The sequence below is a fragment of the Thalassophryne amazonica genome, chromosome 1, assembly GCF_902500255.1.
Source record: "Thalassophryne amazonica chromosome 1, fThaAma1.1, whole genome shotgun sequence".
NCBI classification, from domain to species: domain Eukaryota; kingdom Metazoa; phylum Chordata; class Actinopteri; order Batrachoidiformes; family Batrachoididae; genus Thalassophryne; species Thalassophryne amazonica.
The window spans coordinates 47,836,201-47,860,256 of NC_047103.1; the positions used below are offsets into that span (position 1 = coordinate 47,836,201).

General features: G+C 41.1%; 1 protein-coding gene across 3 annotated transcripts in view; it reads left to right on the forward strand.

Annotated features, from left to right (window-relative positions):
• Positions 1–24,056, forward strand: part of gramd1c (GRAM domain containing 1c) — a 47,574-nt gene that overhangs the window by 11,878 nt on the left and 11,640 nt on the right. For all 3 annotated transcript variants that reach the window (XM_034169404.1, XM_034169410.1, XM_034169418.1), the window contains exons 7-11: positions 16,417–16,535; positions 16,612–16,783; positions 16,867–17,029; positions 17,149–17,289; positions 17,383–17,501. In XM_034169404.1, coding sequence (XP_034025295.1) covers positions 16,417–16,535; positions 16,612–16,783; positions 16,867–17,029; positions 17,149–17,289; positions 17,383–17,501 — 714 coding nt within the window. The remainder of the gene's footprint in view (positions 1–16,416; positions 16,536–16,611; positions 16,784–16,866; positions 17,030–17,148; positions 17,290–17,382; positions 17,502–24,056) is intronic.

Genomic DNA, 24,056 nt, shown 5'->3' on the forward strand with positions numbered 1-24,056 from the left:
TTTATTGGACGGTATGAGCTGCATGATAAAGGGTCTTTATCTTTTTTAAGCAAAACTGAAATCATAGCCTGAGTCATGGTTTGGGGTAATTTCCGTTGTTCAAATATATCCTGATATAACTGGCTGAGGATAGGTGCTAATTTGTCAGAGAATTCCTTGTATATTTCAATTGGAAACCCATCAGGCCCTCCAACCTTACCACTTTGCATTGATTTGATTGCCTGCACTACTTCTTCTGTTGTGATACATTTTTCTATCTGCGAACTAACTTCCAGGGTAATTTTTGGAATTGTCAGTTCTTCCAAGAATGTAGTAATGTCCGACGGGTCATCTGGTGGCTCCGATTTATAAAGATTTGTGTAATATTCCTTAAACTCTTGGTTTATTATATTGGGGTTAGTAGTTATCTCCCCTAGTTCTGTCTGAATTTCAGGAATAGTATTAACTGCAGTGGACTGCCTAATTTGGTGAGCTAGGAGCTTTCCAGCCTTCTCCCCGTGCTCATAAAATCTTTGTTTTGATTTAAAGAATACCTGTTCTATTTGCTTAGTGGAGAGATTGTCAAATTCAATTTTTAATAGTAATTTTTCTCTGTAGAGTTCAGGCGTTGGGGAGTCAGCGTATTTACGGTCCACCTCTGCTATATTGTCGGACAGTCACTTAGGCGCTGCTTGCGTTTCTTTCTCTCGTAGGCCGTATAGGATATTATCTGGCCCCTGAGATAGGCCTTAAGGGCCTCCCACACTGTGGTTAATGGCATACCTGGTGTACGGTTAAACTCCAAAAAGCTATCAATTTGTTGGGAGATTAATTTCTTGAAAGAGTCCTTAAGTAGTAACAGAGGGTCAAATCGCCATGTACGGCGTGGTCTGACACATTCTGGGAAACATATGTCCAGCTGTACTGGCCCATGATCAGAGATGACTATACTGTTGTATTGGGAATCTTTAACCATAGGAAGAGTCTTGCTATCTACCAGGAAAAAAACAATCCTGGAAAAAGAGTGGTGGGTTGGGGAGAAAAGAGTATTGTCTTGCAGTTGGGTTATCTCTCCGCCAGGGGTCGAAAAGTGCATATGTGCCCATGAATGATTGTATAACTGCACCAGAATTAGAAATCTTACTGTTTGGGTTAAAATTTGACCTATCTAATTTTGGATGCAGAACACAGTTGAAATCGCCCCCCAGTATCAATTGGTTGCTGTTAAGATCTGGTAGTGCTGCTATAAATTTAGTAAAAAAAAAGGGGGTCATCCCAATTGGGTCCATATATGTTAGCCAATGTTACTTGTGTACCATATAGCTTGCCAGTCACTATAACATATCTACCTCTGGAGTCACACACAGTTTGTGATAGGATGAAGGGGATACCCCTTCTAACCAAAATTGCTGTGCCACGTAATCTGTCATCGTTTTTTGAGCAGAATAATTGTCCTATCCAAGCTTTCTTTAGATTTATACATTCGTTTGATCGTAAATGAGTCTCCTGTAAAAACATAATGTCACTTCCTAATGTTTTTAAGTGTGCCAGTACCCTACTACGCTTCACTGGATTATGGACTCCCTTTATGTTCCAACTCAGAAAGCGAGTATAAGCTGGCTTCTGCATGTCAGACATTGTATTTCTAAGGTAGTCAAGAAAGAAAATAAAAGAACTAAAGCAAGTCCCTGTCCTCCCCCTAAATTAAAATTGAGCCTTGAACCTATGTGCTGATCTACTAAACCTCTCAAGATCGCACCACCTCCTTCTAGCGTTATGCTGCTAATACTCATCTAACCTATTCTCCTGCCAGGCCCCGACCAGGGCGAACCATAATATTTATAAATTGGAAAGAACACAGAATAAAAGTCATCCGTATACCACCAACGGTGAAAAAAAAGAAAAAATTTTTTTCTCCTTCTCCTCCCTCTCCTTCCCCTCCTTTTCTTCCCCACTGATCCTGAATGAGCCTCTGCCTTCTTCAGGTGATTTTTTTTTTTTTTTTTTTTTGGTGCTTCTTGTCAACCCACATCTCAATGCTGTGCCTGTCCCCCTGGTGTTAAAAAAAAGAAAAGAAAAAAAAAAGGAATAAATAAAAGGTAGGAGCTCCCTCTCCCCTATATAACAAATACTGGATTCAACTGTTCACAGCGGGCTGGGATAACGAGATTCTGTAGAGATTTCAGATTATAGATGTAGCAGAGAGAGAGAGAAAAAAAGGGGGGGTGACTAAAACTTTTAGGGGTATTGTATCTGTGTGGCGTGTATCCTAACACCAGTAATTTTTATCCCATTTACCTTCCACCTAAGGACTCGCATTCAAATTGTGTACACTTCCAGCTTGTCCATATCTACCTTACACACAAAAAATGAGAAAAACAGTCTCTTCCCTCCCCCTTTTCTCCTTCCCACCCCTCCCTCCACATCTCCCTCCTCCTCCCCCCTTCTTCGAGCCTCCCTGTTACAAACAAATGGGGAGTAAAAAGAGAAAAAAAAAAAAAAGGAAGGGGGGGGGGAAATGATAGAAACAGACAGTCAAATGTAGGGGAGGATCTTTCACTTTTATCAGTTTTGTTTGCACCCAGTCACCATTGTCCAGCTGGTTAAATTAACACAACCTTAGGCTTCAGGTTTTTTTTTTATGTATTCTACTGCCGCTGCTGGGTCTTCAAACCGCTTCTCCTGACCCGACGAGTCTGTGATGCGAAGTGTCGCAGGGAACCACATACCAAACCTGACACCCTGGCAGCTCCGAAGTAAACGTTTGGCTTCGGCGAAGGCGGCTCTCCTCCTCGCCACTGCCGCTGTATAGTCAGGAAATATGCTCACTCTTTTATCATGCAGGGTCAGTGGTGCCAGGCGAGCTGCTGCTTGGAAGATCTCCTCCCGTTCCCGCAGATAGTGGAATCTGATCACAATGGTTCTGCCCCCCCCCCCCCCGTTAGTGCGGCGGGCGCCGCGGTATGCCGCATCCAGGATTGGAGTGAAGTTCAGACTCAGCAGCTCCTGTAGTAATTTAGCAATGCTCGCAGTGGGCCGCCGCCCTTCACACGATTCAAGCCCTTCTTTTATCCCGACCAGACGCGCTCAGTATCGGCGCTGACTCCCGTCCATTTCTTCCACTTTCTGATGGAGTGAAATGATTTCTGTTTTTAACGTGGCGACCACGTTGTCTGTAGTAGCCGCTCTGTCCGAATATGCATTCAGGCCGGATTCCAAATCACTCAATCGAGTCTCCTGTTTCGCCACATCATCTCGAAGTGCGTCTATCTTGGTGTTCAAGTCCGCTGTGCTTGAGTCTATCCGTGCCAAAATTCTACTTTCGCTACTTACAATGGCAGCCATGACAGTGGTCAGGTCCGTGGTCTCCTCCTCTGAGGAGTCCTCATTTGCGGATGCGGTTTCAGCTGAGTCCGAGGCTTTAGCGGAGGCCTCTTTCTTGTGGCATTTTCCTTTAGGCATTTTGCCCTTTGGTTGTAAAAAGAGGGCGCGAAAGGAGCAGTCAATATGACGCTCTAGCGTTGTTCTGCTGTCAGAGACAAATGTTGTCCCTCTAAAGTTGTTTTATACCAATATTACTTTAAAAAAAAAGTTTTGCCCGGGTCAGGAGCTCTGTCCAAACAGGTCCTCACATGTCGCTGCTCGCTAGCGCCCCCAATGCACTTTATTTTGATGCTATCCTGGTTTTTCTGTTTCCCGTTTCTTCAGCTTTGTAAAAACCTTGTAATTGCTAGACTGGTTTTAGCAGTGTGTCACCCTCTGAGTGTCACCCTCTCTGAGTCTAGTGTGCTTGAGGTTTCTTCCTCAACATCATCAGAGGGAGTTTTTCCCTTGGGGCCCAATCACACTAGAGCACAAATGCTGTGCAAATCACACGAATGGGGGAAAAAAAACAAAGAATTCCAGCTGCATTTGTGCACATTCGGAGAGCAGCAGCTCCCAAATCCAGGTTGACTACCCAGAATGGGTGGAAGGCAAGCCAGGCATGGCAGGGTGAGCACTGTGGTCTGCTCTTTCGAAGATCTGCCGTGTCACACTGCGGGGTGTTGAATGACATCCAACCGATGGACCGATTACATGTAAACCAGGGTCCCCTGACCATTGCGTCAGTGGTGCGCATGTGTGATCGGATTATTACAGACATTTGATCACCAACGTGCACACCCACAGCAGTTATTACTGGCAGGGGTGAAAGTAAGATTAGATTCTTGCAGGAACATCATATTAAACACTGCTCTTAACCCACCTGTGGAATTGAGCAGAGACACTTGACAAGGGACAGCAATTATCAGCTTCAGGGCGCAGGCAGGATCACTTTGTCCAACACCTTCCAGCCAAGCTGCAGTCATGAGCCAGGTGGCTGTGTCAACTTGTTCCACACTGCAGAGGGTTTTCCAAGAAGTGGTGAAGAAAGGTAACACCAAAGAGGTGCACTTCTTGCTGCAGAACATGACAAACTATGATTTCAAAGTCAACTCTTTCAGCCCAGAAGGACAGATGGCATTCCACCAGTCTGTCATTGAACGGAACCTGGAGCTGATAAAACTGCTTGTGAAATTTGTCACAGATATCCGACTGGCCAACAGGGAAGGGTGGAGAACAGTCATTTACAGCTACACAGTTGTGCCAGATTTAAGGGAAAAAAAAAAAAACATTTTGCAAACATCACCACCACCACCAACCACTGTAAAGCAACCAAACTCTGTGCTCTTTGCGCTCTCGAATCCAAAACGCACTGCTGTTTTTACGCAGCACTTCTCTGCAAAACATTTTGAATGAAACGGCCACATTGGCCAGTTTTGTCTGTACAGAATTTTCCCCTTAAGTGTGTGTTAACTCCAATTGTGCACTCTACTCTAGCGGGAGCCAATCCGTGTGTGTGTGTGTGTCAGTGTGTGCACATTTGGAGTACAGAGTGCAGATGGCCCCCTTGTCACCCTCCAGTCTCCTCTTCCTCAGCGGGGGCGCAGATTCAACCTGTCATCTTTTATTTTTTTTAAAACTTCTTAAAACGTCTTATTTCAGTCAAGCACGACACTTGATGCTCAGCATCACCGTGACAGCCCGTTCAGCCATATGCGGTGCAGCGCAGCTCACCTGACCAGGCTGTTACAGATGCATGGTCATGCCCTCTCAAGGGTTGCATAATGTATGTGAATTCTGATCATCTTAGCTGTAACATCACATGCAGCTGTGCGGCACCCTGCCCCACGGTGAGCCAAAGGCTCTGCATGGTGCACCACCATAATGTGCATGATATTACAGATCCATTGTCAGTCCACCTCATGTGTCAGAGAATGTATCTGTAATATAATGTTAACATGGTTGTTAGACCCCATCCAGATGGCCCCAGTGCGTGTCAGCGTGTCACGGAGATCCGCTGACTCGCTATGACACACGTGATCAGAATGCTCCAAATGCAGCATTAATGTGGTATGACTGCCCTTCAATCGGTGTTTGAATTCAGCAGGATGGTGGTGTGCATGTTCTCTACATTTGTGCTGGCTGTGTGGATTTTAAGTGCCACACAAATACTGTACAAGGAATTCAATGCAGCTTGAATTGCACGAATGTTGTTCAAATGTCTGTTCATATGGCATTCGTGCTCTTGTGTGATGGGGAGGACAGTTGAAACATTTGGCCAGGATTTGACGTACTCGAACAATTGTACAATCCCACGAACACAGTTTGAATGGTTTGAATTGCGCAGAAATTGTCATGCAAATGTCATACCGCATTCGTACGGCAGTCACAATGTGGTATGACTGCAGCTCGACCGCTGTCTGAATTTTTTTCCAAAACGAGCGCAACATGAATGTAGCGTGCAAGTGCTCTGGCCACATGAATGTCCTGAATGCTGTATGAGGCATTCGAGTGCAGCTCCAACTTGCATGACTGTTGTTCAAATCCTCATTCGGGTTCATTCGTGCTCCAGTGTGATAGGGGTGCAGCCACTGTTGCCTGTGTGCTTGCTCCAGGGGTTGGACCTTACTTGAATAAAGTGCCTTGAGGCAGCTTTGTTGTGATTTGGTGCTATATGAAATGAAATAAATTGAATTGAATACCGTTCCTATTGCTGCTCACCAGTACTTATTTATATTTATCTGTCTCTGTGCACCAGCAGGTCTGTGGCTTTACCACCACAGCACATATCTGATCTGTCCAGAGTACAAAGCTGGCCACAGATTGGTTTTGGTTTGAGGTTATTGTTGCTTTTCTGTTGAGTGTAGAATGATTATTCACACAGAAGCTGATTCTGAGTCCAAGAGACACTAACTTTATTGGAATAATTAGGTCCATTCACAGTGTAGTTAAATATAAACCTCCCACAGCTTCGTGTGGTATCTTATTTGCAGAACTGAGCTCATCCAGCCTGCTGTAAAAATTAAGGGTTGTAATTCATGTGGTGATATAAATGTTATGTTGCGGAAGGGCAGGTTGTTCATTAGCCTGACTGTCAAGGGGTCCATCCCCAGCCTTTGTCCAGGTGTCATTACTCACAGTGGCAGATCTACAGGGATCCTACAGTTACGGATAAAATTAAGTTAAAATTAAGTTTGTTCAGACTGCTATTTTGCTCATGTTCACATTACAGACTAAAGTGTCTTTAATTTAATTTAATCTTTATTTAACCAGGTTAGTCCCATTGAGATCAAGATCTCTTTTGCAAGGGAGACCTGGGCAGTTATAAAGTCTCCAGTTCACCTAACCTGCATGTTTTAAATGTGGGAGGAAACCCACGCAAACACAGGGAGAACATGCAAACTCCACACAAAAAGGCCACGGGTGAAATGGATCCTGTTGAGGCAAAAAAGGATTTTATACCAAGTTGTCCTAAGGCTGTTTGTGGAAATGAAGTCACAGTTGACAGATTGTCAAAATAACAGGCTTTTAATTTGAGGCCTTGAAGACACACGCAATGTCGAAATCAATACAGCAGGATTTTTGAATATGTGTGTGTCGAGTAGTTCCGAAGGTGCTGTTTTGTACACCAGCTAGGGCGGGGGCACAGCAAGCACACACATACACAAGAATACATTTTGGCTTTTCTCATGAAAAGTCTTACTGAAGAATGAATGTTATCAGGGTCATTCCATGTCAATCCAATGAGGGCCTCACGCACTTTGTCTCAGATTTTCTTAAAATTTTAATCAAATATTCCCAGACTATTCAGAACAACAAATCTGAAGTTTGAGGCCTGTAGGCCAAGTAGTTTCTGAAATATGGCCAGTTTAGTGTGCATGGGGTCTGCCGTTTTTTTTTTTTTTTTTTTTTTTTTTTTTAAACAAAAATTATGGCCGTCATTTCTGGAGCCATGTTCACGGTAGAATATCTCAGCAAATAATGGACTTGGAGGCCTGAAATTTTCTGTGGCAGTTGTCATGGACACCCAGACTTTGACTATAGTCAAACAGCAGACATTGACACTAAACTGAAGTTTATGTATGCTCAAACTATGGAAAATACTACATTGACTATTGCGAGCATCCATGTTTGAGACACTGAAGCATACAGTAGTGTTCAGAATAACAGTAGTGCTATGTGATTAAAAAGATTAATCCAGGTTTTGAGTATATTTCTTATTGTTACATGGGAAACAAGGTACAAGTAGATTCAGTAGATTCTCACAAATCCAACAAGACCAAGCATTCATGATATGCACACTCTTAAGGCTATGACATTGGGCTATTAGTAAAAAAAGTAGAAAAGGGGGTGTTCACAATAATAGTAGTGTGGCATTCAGTCAGTGAGTTTGTCAATTTTGTGGAACAAACAGGTGTGACTCAGGTGTCCCCTATGTAAGGATGAAGCCAGCACCTGTTGAACATGCTTTTCTCTTTGAAAGCCTGAGGAAAATGGGACATTCAAGATATTGTTCAGAAGAACAGGGTAGTTTGATTAAAAAGTTGATTGGAGAGGGGAAACTTATACGCAGGTGCAAAAAATTATAGGCTGTTCATCTATAATGATCTCCAGTGCTTTAAAATGGACAACTTCCTGAAAGCAACATCATGTGAGGACTGATTGCTCTCCTCTCACTCACAATTCCACGCTCCTCTCAATCGAAGCCATGCCCTCCCACGCCAGAACTTGGGCAAAAGTTTGAAACTGAAAAAATAAGATCTGAAAGTGAAAAAAGATCTGAAGGTGAAAAAAGAAATATGAATGAAAATAAATTATTTGATCAAAATAATTAGAGCTGAATCAAAAATTTATTTAAACTCAAAAATATATATCTTACACTTATTTTTATTTGGATAATACTTTTTAAATGATTATAAAATTCAAGAACAAACATTGAATTTTCAGTTTCAAAAATTTATTTTTTCAATCTTTTATTTTCAGATTACAAAACTTTAATTTTCAGTTTCTAAATTTATTTTTTCAATCTTTTTTTATTTTCAGATTACAAAACTTTTGGCCTTGATTTAGCTCCATACTGATGAACTATTTGTGCAGAACCTTTTAAGAGTAGTACAGCTCAAACTGCTTTGTCATTAATATTCCAAACATTTGACAACATACTGAAACAAAATCAAATTTTTTCATATTTTAGAAACATGAAAGTAAATGATTTTACATTACTTAATTTGAAAGTATTTTTGGATAAATGTCAAAGTAGACGTTGTCCTGTCACTGTGTGATGTCATACTGGGCATAGTGTAGTTTTATTACCCCCCATCCTCTGACTGCGTGTTTTTTTTTTTTTTTTCGCGGTGAGCCCACTGGGCCGTGGATCTGTGGGGACGCACGTGCAGGAAAAACACCGCGTGGTGGAGTTCATTGACCTCTGCACAGATGTGGCTCACGCGCGTGCCCTTCGAAATACGCGGAATCCACTTATCGAAACCGGAGCGGGTCCGAATTTAGTGCCGTCGATAAATCGAGACTTTTCATTTCATTTTTTCCCTCGATCGCTACAAGAAGTGTACTATGAATATATTTGTGTGTGTGTGTGTATTTTTGACTGTGGGCGGTGCGTGATGTCGATCAGTACTTCCTGAATGCGAGTCTGAGTTCGCAGATCCCCGGACCCGGATCACCGGATCACAGCTGCCAACAAACCTCCGCTGACAGTAAGTGTTTGTCTCGGAGCGGCTCAGAACCGCTTCTTTTGGGTTTGAATGGAGCCTGTTGCGTGAGTTAAAACGCCTCCATATGGCAGCAGCCTGCTTTTATCGGCACCGAACGCTTCATGTGACGTTTACCGTTTGTGTTTATTTTATAACTTTGTTTTCGTTTAATTAAAAAACAAAGTGGCCAACAAAACTTAAGTGGGTTTAATATGACATAAGTTCAAAGCAGCTGCATACAGAAGTTCTAAGTTAGAGAAATTATTATGTACAATAAAAACAGTTTTTTTTTAATTAATGTAGGAGTCCCCAGTGTTCTCACTGTTTACACTGAACAAACATATACATGACACTTTTCTTTTTGCTCCCATTTTTCATGAGCTGAACTCAGATGTAAAACATTTTCTATATACACAAAACCTATTTCTCTCTAATATTGTTCATAAACCTGTGTTAGTGAGCACTTCTACTTTGCCAAGATAATCCATCCCACCTCACACCTGTGCCTAGGCTGTGCAATAATCATGCTGTCTAATCAGCATCTTGATGTGCCACATGTGAGGTGGGATGGATTATCTCTGCAAAGTAGAAGTGCTCACTAACAGATTTGTGAACGATATTTGAGAGAAATGGGTGCTTTGTGTATATAGACAATGTTTTACAACCCCATTCCAATGAAGTTGGCACAAAGTGTAAAATGTAAATAAAAACAGAATACAGTGATTTGCCAATCCTCTTCAACCCATATTCAATTGCGTACACCACAAAGACAAGATATTTAAGGACTCTGAGGAAGATGTGACTCTCACATCAAAACGTTAGTCCTGTTGAACATTTTTTTGCTTTCAGCATCTTATTAAATTTTCTGGCACTTATTCCTGTGTTGCACCAGTTATTTTTCTTTTTTACAAGATATTTAATGTTCAAACTGAGACTTTATTTAAATATTTGCTCATTTTGAAATGGATGCCTGCAACACATTTCAAAAAAGCTGGGACAGTGGGATGTTTACCACTGTGTTACATCACCTTTCCTTCTAACAACACTCAATAAGTATTTTGGAACTGAGGACACTAATTGTTGAAGCTTTGTAGGTGGAATTCTTTCCCATTCTTGCTTGATGTACGACTTCAGTTGTTCAACAGTCCGAGGTCTCCTTGTAGTATTTTGCGCGTCATAATGCGTCACCCATTTTCAATGGGCGACAGGTCTGGACTGCAGGCAGGCCAGTCTCGTACCTGCACTTTTACTACAAAGCCACGCTGTTGTAACACGTGCAGCATGTGGCTTGGCATTGTCTTGTTGAAATAAGCAGGGATGTCCCTGAAAAAGACGTTGCTTGGATGGGAGCATGTGTTGCTCCAAAACCCAGATGTACCTTGCAGCATTGATGGTGCCATCACACATGTACAAGTTGCCCATGCCATGGGCAACTTTGTGCTGATAACAATCTGGATGGTCTTTTTCCTCTTTTGTCCGGAGGACACAACGTCCATGATTTCCAAAAACAATTTGAAATGTGGACTCATCAGACCACAACACACTTTTCCAGTTTGCATCTGTCCATTTCAAATGAGCTCGGGCTCAGAGAAGGTGGCAGCATTTCTGGATGTTGTTGATGTATGGCTTTGCATGGTAGAGTTTTAACTTCTACTTGTAGATGTAGCGTCAAACTGCGTTAACTGACAACGGTTTTCTGAAGTGTTCTTGAGCCCACACGGTAAGATCCTTTACACAATGTCGGTTTTTAATGCAGTGCCACCTGAGGGATCAAAGGTCACGGGCATTCAGTGTTGGTTTTCGGCATGGTCGCTTATGTGTAGAAAGTTCTCCAGATTCTCTGAGTCTTCTGATTATATTATGGGCTGTAGATGATGGATCCCTAAATTCCTTGCAATTGAATGTTGAGAAACATTTTTAAACTATTGGACTATTTTTTTTTTCTCCCCCTCTGTTGTTCACAAAGTAGTGATCCTCGCCCCATCTTTGCTTGTGAATGGCTGAGCCTTTTGGAGATGTTCCATTTATGCCCAATCATGACACTCGCCTGTTTTCTGTTCATATTTACATTTTACACAATGTCCCAACTTCATTGGAATTGGGGTTGTAGATCTTTTGAGTTCAGCTCATAAAAATGGGAGCAAAAACAAGTGTTACGTTTTTGTTCAGTGTTTCTCCCTTAGACACCCTAAGGCTCCAGCCCCCCCATGACTTTTTAATTAGAGTAAGTAGAGTAATTTGAAATTTAAGCGATTGAAGATGAGTTTCTTAATGATCATATCAGCCAATTTTAGAATTTAATAAATCTTTTTCTTTAAAAAAAAAAAAACAACTTTCTATTTCATTAAAGAAAATAAGTTCTTTCAGATGAATAAAAACCTGTTACTTTGTAGGATTACAGCCCCAATACATAATGCCATAGAAATTTCAAGAAACTTCTAGAACTTTCTAGAACGCTAAAAAAAAAAAAAATAAAATCAAAGTTTGTGCTGAATGTAGTCATTTTTCCATAGACTTTAGACGTAAGCAGTTGAAATATAACACTTAGAAGCCAGGAACAAAAATTGTTACATAGTGTCAATGAAGAATGAATTGATCGGTTCACCCATTGGTAGTTACAAGTTAATTTTACTGTTGCACAAATCAAATCTTTTTCATAGCTTTTCATTATATTTCTTGGGTACCACTGGAATGACTTTGTATCAGACAAGTGGTTAGCAAGATGAAGAGTATCACCTGCATTGTGAGGGAGTGTCAGATTGTACATTTTGGCCACGTGTCCCGTTTCTCTGTGCATGATCCGGCACACGTGCCTGAATGTTGAGGACCCCAGTTGCTGGATAAGGCCAAGGGGATACCCATGTTTCACTTGGGTGCGGCAGATGGATGGCTATTTTAGAGATTTATTAATGGATTGGTTGGTTGCCTGCCTGGTTGCTATCCAGGACCGAAGGCAGTTCTGTGGTGTTGTGGATGCGGCGCAGCACCAGCTTGTGCTCCCCCACCTAGATTGTGTGTCTCTCTCATGTTGCATGTTGTGGTACTGTGGGGCACAGGCAAAGCCAGGGTTTGGGAGTGCCCCAGAATTTAGCTTGGTGAGAAGAAGCACAAAACATGAATTTTGACATCATGCAATTCATGAGAAATGTGTAAAATTTAATCATTTCAGATGTACAAAAAGCTAGTAACAGTTAACTGCTTAAATGAAATGGACTATGAATGTACATTTTTATTTATTTATAACATGCATTTATAATAAACACTTTGAAAACCCGACACTAACTCCATCGTTTTCATCAGGCTATGTTTGTTAACACATTTGATGCTAAGCTTTTGGCTACAGTCATATTGTCTCTTTGACAGTAGTTGCTTTTAAAATATTTGCACCTATAATTTATATGAAGTATGAGGTTTAAAAATTGGAAACCCCACCTTGGAGGACACAAATGCAACATAAAGTATCTGCCTTGACTTTTTAACTTTTTTTTTTTCTCTCCCATTTGCATTTTCCTGTGATTCTAATTTATGGAAAATAATAAAGGATTATTAAATGAATGAGAGGTCTGTACGGGGAAATGTCAGATCGGGGTGTTAGTACTGACCGAGCAAGCGAGGTTAATAATTCGTTTACTATATGGCTGTTATACATAGTATAAACACACAAACTTACAGGATCACCCGAATATGCTGCTGACGGTGTTGAGCTCATTCACTTTGTTCACCTTCATGAAGAACTTGCTCACGGATGGTCTGGTTGTTAGCTGGTAAGCTTTCAATCGGTGTATTTTTTTTTTTCTCCAATGCCGTTTAGATATTTATGATGTCTGACTTTCTAATCGCGTTTTAGCTTCCTGGTTTGTAGCAAAAATACGCCTTGCAGACCAATTGTCATGGAAACTGGTATGGATATGGGAAAATATTTGACCGGTGTAGCGCATGGCCTCGATTCGCCCTGATTAAATAAATACATTAATGCTGTCTCAACAAAAACCTGAGTTTTCAACTGGAGACAGAGACTGTGCTTCCACCCCCAGTTGAGAAATTCTTAAGTCATCTGGTGATCTTGGAGACATCCCCCGATGGTCCAGCGCTGCTTCGCAGAGGAAAAACAAAACTGTAATTCAAAGTTCTTCAAAAGGAGCCTTGCCTGGTTTATCGGTTAAACTCCGGTCATTATGAATTGCATGACATTATAATTGCTTCATGTCAGAATCTGAGCTTCTTCAGGCCAGGAGAACCCAAATTTTATGACTTCAAGCCCAGGACAGAACCGCTCCTCATCGCCAGGACCTTCGCCCATGACAAGACCTGGTCATAAAACTTTGTCTTGACAATCAGCTTTTAGCTTGAGGTTTAAAGCAAAGGAAAGACCTTTCTTTTAAAATTAAAAAAGAACTGTCAGTATTTCTTTTATTCATATATATATATATATATATATATATATATATATATATATATATATATATAAAAATTGTTGTATTAATTAATCAAACAATGTTTGGCATATAATCATTCGTTTATTGACGTGCTCATTTTAACTGATATGTGTGTGTGACCTTTCTGCATTATCTAAAATGTTGAAAGTTGAAGTATTCTTTTTATCCAAAGGATGTGTCTGACTAGTAATGTGTGCCCATTTGAATGTCTGTCTGAGAACAAAGAGTTAACAAAATTCTTAATGTGTTTAAATAGTTGAATCATATCTGTCTGCCCTCTGAGGACATGAAGTTTTCTGTAAAACTACACACCCTAAATGGGCGGAGTTTGGTGATGTCAGTCCCCCTTAAATAGTTAGAACCGAGTCTCACTCTTCTTTGCCGCTCTTCTTTTTCTTTTCTCTCTTCTTTGTTAAATGCTTAAATTTTTATTTTTGGGCCAAGGCCCCATTGCTAAGCTAAGCTACCATGTGGCATTCATTCATTCATCCTTTATTTTTGACAGACTTAAAGTTTTAACCGGACGCTTTAAGGGGCGTCAAGTCTTTTGAATTTTTTAGAGAACTTCCGAGCTGAGCTTTTCAAATTAATAGCAAATTTATAGAAAAGCGACCCTCCTTTTCTGTCGGCTATATTGTTTTTTTCCCCAACACTTTTAAAGTTTTAACCTTTTTCTAAATTCACAAAGATTTTTAATCTGGCTCCAACAAACTTTTGAAAAGCTACCAGAAAGCATTTTCAACAAACACCTACCACCTCTGAGGTCCAGCAGCTGATGACGGAGCTGATTTCAAACCTGACTGCAAGCAGCCATCCTCTCGGTAAAGCCAGCCGACCTAAGCCTTTGGGATCACACGGGGAAACCGCTGAGTTAACCCCTTGACCCAAGTGAGCACTCTGCAGAACCTACATCAGCGATTTGTGTTCAGAAGGAAACCTGTAGTTAATTGTATTGTGAATTCAGAGTTTCAGATCAGAGACTGATTCAATTAAATTGAGACTGATTAATTAATTTGAGACTGATAAATTAATGAATGTTTAAAGTACCTATGCTATAAATAGATGCTTCCCTGAGTAATAATTAACCAAGTATTAAACCCTAAATTCTTAATTATTTTGGTGACTCATCAGATGGGCCTAACCCAATCTAATTCAATTTGGGAGTTTAACTGCTTATTCACTACCCTCTTATGGTGTTCCGGTGTGAGCCGATCTAGATTTAACTAAATGGTTACATCTTTTGGTTCCCTGTGTGGAGGCTTTATTAAATATCCGCTACATATATTTATTGGTGCTCGTGTGTGGCAGCTCTAATAAATAAATATGCTACATTTTATGGTCCCCCGTTGTGAGGCCTGAATATCTGCTAATAAAATAAATAAATATACTACACCGGTAATCAGCCAATCAGAGCGCGCGTAGCGCCATAACCATATAGTAATTTAGATTGTGTGTATGTAGATCGCTTAAAGCATAAAAGGCTTGAATTTTGTATGTGTGTATCTCTTGTATAACCATGGATGAACAAAATGACTAAGATGGGTGCTGTAGGTGTTTTTTATTCTGGTCAAGTCAGAGAGAAATGTCTTTAGATTATGCTGTTGATGAGATTGGACTGCAGGATCATTGCACGCTAAGACAAAAGCACTAATACCAAAAGTAAAGTGACTGTTTGCGTTTTATCTTCCCTGGAGATAAAGCTTGTGTTTAACATGTTTCCAGGATGCCTGCAGCTGCTGACTAAAACAAGTCACATTTTGTGTGTTTAAGTATGTAACCAACAACTATATTATAACTTTGTTTGCAAGTTGTCACAGCTTCCAGTGAAGTTTAGAAACGAGGGGTTTGGAACTCACAGGTCTTCACTACTATAAGGGCACGTGTTGGTATGCATTGCCCCACCAATTATTTTGTAAATTAAATCGTTTTTAACTTTGTTCAGCTGGGACACTTGGCCAAATCTGTACCCCACACTTTTTTTTTTTTTTTTTTAATTAAATGTATTCCAGCCCGTAGAGCAGTAACTCTGTGGATAAGGAGTTGGGCTGCCAATACGTAGATCTGGGTTCAATTCCTGCTCATTCTGTCTGTCCTTGTACGAGACAGTTTATCTGCATCATCTCAGTCTGCTCAGCTGTAAATGGGTACCAGCTTTGGCTGGGAAAGTAACCTGAGTTGGACTGGCGTTCTGTCCAGAGGGAGTTGTAGACGCTTATCTACTTCATACTACAGAATTGTGAGATAAGCAGAACACCGAGCCCATATAGGTCTTACTACTTAGTCCATATGGGGGGGGGGGAGAACCCTTGCATTTGAACCACATTTTTTAAATTTTTTATTTGACTTTAAGAAATGACAAATGCTTCATTAAATTCTTGATGGTATATATTTTTTCCTCTTAAACTTTTTTGCCTGTTTGTATTTATTCATATTCACACAACTGTATTGGTTGAAGCAAAATCCTTGCTGAAGGTTTTGGTTTCTAAACCATCTTTACAGTTGATGCACACGTTCTTTACAATTTCCTAGATTAGGCATGTGCACAAAACATTGATTTGTTTATTATTAAAATGTACATTGTATAACAGTTAAATATTGTATACAAGTAACATTAAAATAAAAGGATTACACAAAAAAGCACAAGCGCTTATTTCCATTGTGGTCCTTATAAAAAAAACAAACAGATTCAGTACATGATCAACATGGGTACAAATTTAGTGGGACAAGAGCTGGATACTGTAGGTAATGAAATGCCAGAACACACTGGGGTCAGAAATACTTCTCGGCTTCGTCTGCTGCACGACTGCTATCTTGGTGGAAGATGATTTTGAGTCAAAACATTGTATATGGAGCCACAAGGGGGCTCTGATCCCAGTGTGTCGAGCACCTAAATATCCTTGTGAATTGCTCTTCTTTTTCTCTTTCAGCCTCTGACCAGCTCGGAGTTTTGGCAAGTGGTTAAGCAGCATTATGGGAATGACCTGGGACTAAGCCATGACGAGATGGAGAGCTTACAGGGATCGGCAGAATCCAGCATGCAGCCCAGGTACGTTCACTCCCACTCATGTTTCTGCACAAACCTAATCCAAGTCTGAGTTTGCTTTGGCACTTCCTGTCTACAGTCTGCCAGTAAGGTCTGGCGTTCCTGTGGTCGACGATGGCGGCGGGCGGTTGGAGCGCCCAGTGTCCCTTCGGCTTCCTGTGGTGGAACTGGGGTCCTTCGAGACCTCAACACCGCAAGGGGAGGAGATTCCCTCCCCAATTGGTGCACAGAGCACCAGCTCTGCCAACACGGTATTAAAATTTGTCAGCGTGTGTGATCTGTGCACGTGTAAATCTCTTGCACAGCTGAGATTCAGTTTCTTGTACCCCTCCAGCTGGATGATTCTCGCAACACCCCGTCTCAGCGACACAGTCCTGCTCCTTCGCTGGACCGTCTCGTTCCGGAACGCACCTCCAAGTGCTCCTCTCTTTCTCTCGACCTCAACGCCAATGAGAATGAGTTGTCTGAGCAGAGCGGTTCAGAGGGCATCGATGAAGGTGAGCGTGCACCACCCAGTGGCCGGAGCTCGTTTTCACATCCTTGCACATGCGTTTGTGCAAAAAATGTGTGCTGTAACTTTTTCCTTCTCATTGTGCACGGGTGGTGTCACCAACAGAGGAGCGGGTTGGTGTGTCCCAGGAGCTGGGGCGACTCTATCTAAACAAGGTCTTCCACATCAGCGCCAGCAAAATGTTTGAGCTGCTCTTCTCTGACTCACCTTTTATACGCAGGTTCATGAAAGTCAGGAAGATGACAAGTAAGGAGATGGATAGATATTTTTTCTTTCATTGCAAACTTGTAATATTCAAAGTTTAGAGTTGTCTTTTTTTTTTTTTTTTTTTTTTATCAGATGCCAGCTTCAACTCTTGGTATAAAGACGACTCTGGAAACAAGAAGAGGAGTCTCAACTACACAATAACTATTAGCAACCCACTAATTGGGAAGTTTTCTACAGCAACAGAGAACCAGGTGAGTTTATTTATGCAGATATTTGAATACAGCGAGTAGCTGCTCAGTTACCGTCAGTTGTGTCTGTTACTATAACAGCACAGGCTGCATTCCACATTGTTTTGTAGTCTCTTTTGTTAGCACATTTATTGTCCCTTGTTCCTATAGCCGCCACCATCCTGAAGAGGAAATGATCACAACGAAAGTGACACAAACTCGTTGGTTAACTTGACACTGGCTTAGTGCAACTTTAATCTGTTGCACCACAAGCCACAGATTCATGCTCGAGTGGAACAGAGAACTTTATTGCAAGAAAAGTGGTGAAATCGAGGCTGGAGTTTCCTTTTGTACTTTCTGGTTAAGTGAAATTTCACATGTTATTTTTAATAAAGTCACCATGTAGCTGTGGTGGTAAGGTTTCTGCAGTCACATAGTGCAGCAGATAAGTGCAAGAATCATTCAGTTGATGATACAAGTACCAAATTTGGTATAAATACTTCTGAGAAGTCTTCTTCTTTTTCAAAAAAAAAAAAAAAAGCCATGAAATTTTAAAAAAGGTGGTTGTTTTTCAATATGCCTCCCCCATAGCCTATTTGCTCAAATAAAACACATTGGCAAGCAAATATAGGTGATTATGGCAGTAAATCATTAAATGTAATGCAACTAAACACAAATGTAACATTTTTAAGATATAATTTTTAAAAGTTTTATATATATATATATATATATATATATATATATATGTCTATTAGAAAAGAAACCGACAGTTTTATTTTTTTAAAAAACTATATGCGTTTGAATCACGTGTGATTACATCAGCCAAGCTTGAACCCTCGTGCGCATGCGTGAGTTTTTTCACGCCTGTCGGTGACGTCATTCGTCTGTGAGCACGCCTTGTGGAAGGAGTGGTCCAGCCCCCTCGTCGGATTTTCATTGTCTGAGAAGTTGCTGAGAGACTGGCGCTGTGCTTGATCAAAATTTTTTCAAAAACTGTGAGGCACATCTGAGTGGACACTATTCGAGAAATTCAGCTGGTTTTCGGTGTAAATTTTAACGGCTGATGAGAGATTTTGGATTGTTTCTATCGCTGTAAGGACTTCCCACGGAGCGGGACGTCACGCAGCACTCCGAGGCGACGTCGTCATCCTGTTTCAAGCTGAAAACCTCCAAATTTAAGCCTCTGACCCAGGACGTCGTGAGAGAACAGAACTTTCAGAAGAGGTCGGAATCAGCAGTTTATCCGGACATTCCACTGTTAAAGCAGATTTTTTTAATGAAAGACGTGCGGACTGATTGCCGTGTCGGCTCGCAGCCGGTGCGGCGCGCCCGCCACAGGGAAAAACACCTCTGTGTTGATAACCATTTGTAAAATCCAGGCGGCTTTTGGTGGCTTTCAGTTGAGTGAGTATCTGAGAAATTGTTTAACAGCAGGGCATGTTCCAACTTGTCCTTAAGGCTTCCAACAGAGGTGTTTTTCCTGTGGCGGGCGCACCACGCCGGCTGCGAGCCGACACGCCAATCCGTCCGCACGTCTTTCATTAAAAAAAATCTCCTTTAACAGTGGAATGTCCGGATAAACTGCTGATTCCGACCTCTTCTGAAAGTTCTCTGTTCTCTCACGACGTCCTGGGTCAACAGAGGCTTAAATTTGGAGGTTTTCAGCTTGAAACAGGATGACGACGTCACCTCGGAGCGCTGCGCGACGTCCCGCTCCGTGGGAAGTCCTTACAGCGATAGAAACAACCCAAAATCTCTAATCAGCCGTTAAAATTTTCACCGAAAACCAGCTGAATTTTTGAATGGTGTCCCCTCGGATGTGCCTCACAGTTTTTGAAAAAATTTTGATCAAGCACAGCGCCAGTCTCTCAGCAACTTCTCAGACAAAGGAATTCCGACGAGGGGGCTGGACCACTCCTTCCACAAGGCGTGCTCACAGGCAAATGACGTCACCGACAGGCGTGAAAAAACTCTCGCATGCTCACGAGGGTTCAAGCTTGGCTGATGTAATCACACGTGATTCAAATCCATATGGTTTTTTAAAATAATAAGGTCGGATACTTTTCTCACAGACCTCGTATAGTAGCGTTTAGAATAATAGTAGTGCTATGTGACTAAAAAGTTTAATCCAGGTTTTCAGTATATTTCTTATTGTTACATGGGAAACAAGGTACCAGTAGATTCAGTAGAGTCTCACAAATCCAACAAGACCAAGCATTCATGATATGCACACTCTTAAGGCTATGAAATTGGGCTATTAGTAAAAAAGTAGAAAAGGGGGTGTTCACAATAATAGTGTGGCATTCAGTCAGTGGGTTTGTCAATTTTGTGGAACAAACAGGTGTGAATCAGGTGTCCCCTATTTAAGGATGAAGCCAGCACCTGTTGAACATGCTTTTCTCTTTGAAAGCCTGAGGAAAATGGGACATTCAAGACATTGTTCAGAAGAACAGCATAGTTTGATTAAAAAGTTGATTAGAGAGGGGAAAACTTATACGCAGGTGCAAAAAATTATAGGCTGTTCATCTACAATGATCTCCAATGCTTTAAAATGGACAAAAAAAAAAAAGACACGTGGAAGAAAACGGAAAATAACCATCAAAATGGATAGAAGAATAACCAGAATGGCAAAGGCTCACCCATTGATCAGCTCCAGGATGATCAAAGACAGTCTGGAGTTACCTGTACGTGCTGTGACAGTTAGAAGATGCCTGTGTGAAACTAATTTATTTGCAAGAATCCCCCGCAAAGTCCCTCTGTTAAAGAAAAGACGTGCAGAAGAGGTTACAATTTGCCAAAGAACACATCAACTGGCCTAAAGAGAAATGGAGGAATATTTTGTGGACTGATGAGAGTAAAATTATTCTTTTTGGATCCAAGGGCTGCAGACAGTTTGTGAGACGACCCCCAAACTCTGAATTCAAGCCACAGTTCACAGTGAAGACAGTGAAGCATGGTGGTGCAAGCATCATGATATGGGCATGTTTCTCCTACTATGGTGTTGGGCCTATATATCACATACCAGGTATAATGGATCAGTTTGGATATGTCAAAATACTTGAAGAGGTCATGTTGCCTTATGCTGAAGAGGACATGCCCTTAAAATGGGTGTTTCAACAAGACAATGACCCCAAGCACACTAGTAAAGGAGCAAAATCTTGGTTCCAAACCAACAAAATTAATGCCTCGCAGATGTGAAGAAATCATGAAAAACTGTGGTTATACAACTAAATACTAGTTTAGTGATTCACAGGATTGTTAAAAAAGCAGTTTGAACATAATAGTTTTGAGTTTGTGGCATCAACAGCAGATGCTAGTATTATTCTGAACACTACTGTATATTGTTGTGAACCTTTTTTTTTTTTTAATCAACAGCAATGTTAGAAAAGATTATCTGACACTGAACCCCATGCTGAGTTACATGGCAGTGATTGCCACCAGTGTCCCCTGGTTGTGCTCGACCCTCACTCTTGTTGAGGGGGTATAATGTTGAAGTCATTGTTTCATCTGTTCAATGGTCCAATCTTGATGTTTCTAGTCTTCATGCACTGATATGGGAGCAAAGCAAACTCCATCACAGAGAATCTCTGTGTGGCTACCCTTACCTAGTAAAGCCCACAAGCCAATGTGATTTTTCTGGAGTGTGGCCATTGCTGTGCACAAGCAACTAGTTGGACCATAGGTAAGCGCTATAGGTAAGCAGTGAGGACAAGCACTCATCCAAAGGTCATGGCTGACTGTGTAAGCAAAAATACTACCTCTACTACTAAACCCACACTTATTAAAAAAAAAGCTGAAGTTAATTTAAAATCCCACCTTCATCCACAGTACAGTATGTAAGAGGTACAACATTGAAATACACAGATTGTGCAGATATGGCAAATGCATATTTCTGGGCACCATCTTGAAAACTGAAGTGGCTAACTCCTTTAAAAAAAAATTATCGTACAACTGTGCCAATTTTAGTGCTTGTATCAGAAAACTAAAGATTCCTATGACAGTGCAGCATATGCAAATGCAGCCATGACTATGCTTACGGAGTTGTCATAGGTGTCTTGGTGGCTTCCCTCACTAGTCACCTTGCACAGTCAGTCAGTTATTGAGAACTGCCTAGTCCAGACAGGTTTACCGTACTACAATCCCTGGCAAAAATTATGGAATCACCGGCCTCAGAGGATGTTCATTCAGTTGTTTAATTTTGTAGAAAAAAAGCAGATCACAGACATGACACAAAACTAAAGTCATTTCAAATGGCAACTTTCTGGCTTTAAGAAACGCTATAAGAAATCAAGAAAAAAAGATTGTGGCAGTCAGTAACAGTTACTTTTTTAGACCAAGCAGAGGGGGGAAAAATATGGACTCACTCAATTCTGAGGAATAAATTATGGAATCACCCTGTAAATTTTCATCCCCCAAATTAACACCTGCATCAAATCAGATCTGCTCATTGACATTGACCCTATGTGTCTTTTTGCAAGGAATGTTTTTGCAGTTTTTGCTCTATGGCAAGATGCATTATCATCTTGAAAAATGATTTCATCATCCACAAACATCCTTTCAATTGTCCAAAATGTCAACATAAACTTGTGCATTTATTGATGATGTAATGACAGCCATCTCCCCAGTGCCTTTACCTGACATGCAGCCCCATATCATCAATGACTGTGGAAATTTACATGTTCTCTTCAGGCATTCATCTTTATAAATCTCATTGCAAAGGCACCAAACAAAAGTTCCAGCATCATCACCTTGCCCAATGCAGATTCGAGATTCATCACTGAATATGACTTTCATCCCGTCATCCACAGTCCACAATTGCTTTTCCTTGGCCCATTGTAAGCTTGTTTTTTCTGTTTAGGTGTTAATGATGCCTTTCGTTTAGCTTTTCTGTATGTAAATCCCATTTCCTTTAGGCGGTTTCTTACAGTTCGGTCACAGACATTGACTCCAGTTTCCTCCCATTCGTTCCTCATTTGTTTTGTTGTACATTTTTCGATTTTTGAGACATATTGCTTTAAGTTTTCTGTCTTGACGCTTTGATGTCTTCCTTGGTCTACCAGTATGTTTGCCTTTAACAACCTTCCCATGTTGTTTGTATTTGGTCCAGAGTTTAGACACAGCTGACTGTGAACAACCAACATCTTTTGCAACATTGCGTGATGATTTACTCTCTTTTAAGAGTTTGATAATCCTCTCCTTTGTTTCAATTGACATCTCTTGTGTTGGAGCCATGATTCATGTCAGTCCACTTGGTGCAACAGCTCTCCAAGGTGTGTTCACTCCTTTTTAGATGCAGACTAACGAGCAGATCTGATATGATGCAGGTGTTAGTTTTGGGGATGAAAATTTACAGGGTGATTCCATAATTTTTTCCTCAGAATTGAGTGATTCCCTATTTTTTTCCTCTGCTTGGTCTAAAAAAGTAACCGTTACTGACTGCCACAATCTTTTTTTCTTGATTTCTGATAGTGTTTCTTAAAGCCAGAAAGTTGCCATTTGAAATTACTTTAGTTTTGTGTCATGTCTGTGATCTGCTTTTTTTCTACAAAATTAAACAACTGAATGAACATCCTCTGAGGCCGGTGATTCCATAATTTTTGCCAGGGGTTGTATTTGTATTTCTTAATGAATGATATAAATGAATATATGTCTTATAAATAAGACATATATTCATGTATCCACCCCCTTTCCCACTTAGAAATCATGGAGGGGTCTGAAATTTTCATCTTAGGTGCATGTCCACTGTGAGAGACATGATCTAAAAAAAAAAAAAAAATCCGGAAATCACAATGTATAATTTTTTTAAATATTATTTATTTGTATGTTACTGCGGCAAATAAGTATTTGAACACCTGTGAAAATCAATGTTAATATTTGGTACAGTAGCCTTTGTTTGCAGTTACAGAGGTCAAACGTTTCCTGTAGTTTTTCACCAGGTTTGCACACACTGCAGCAGGGACTTTGGTCCACTCCTCCATACAGATCTTCTCTAGATCTTTCTGGTTTGGAGTTTCAGCTCCCTCCAAAGATTTTCTATTTTGTTCCAGTCTGGAGACTGGACCTTGAAATGCTTCTTACGGAGCCCCTCCTTAGTTGCCCTGGCTGTGTGTTTGGGGTCATTTTCATGCTGGAAGACCCAGCCATGACCCATCTTCAATGCTCTTACTGAGGGAAGGAGGTTCTTTGTCAAGATCTCGCAATACATGACCCCATCCATCCTCCCTTCAATATGGTGCAGTCGTCCTGTCCCCTTTGCAGAAGAGCACTCCCAAAGTATGATGTTTCCACCCCCATGCTTCACGGTTGGGATGGGTTTTCTTTGGGTTGTTCTCATCCTCTAAACATGGTAAGTGGAGTTGATTCCAAGAAGCTCTATTCTGGTCTCATGTGACCACATGACCTTCTCCCATGCCTCCTCTGGATCATCCAGATGGTCACTGGTGAACTTCAAACGGGCCTGGGCATGTGGTGGCTTGAGCAGGGGGACCTTGGTGCCCTGCAGGATTTTAAACCATGACAGCATCATGTGTTACTAATGTAATCTTTGTGACTGTGGTCCCAGCTCTCTTCGGGTCATTG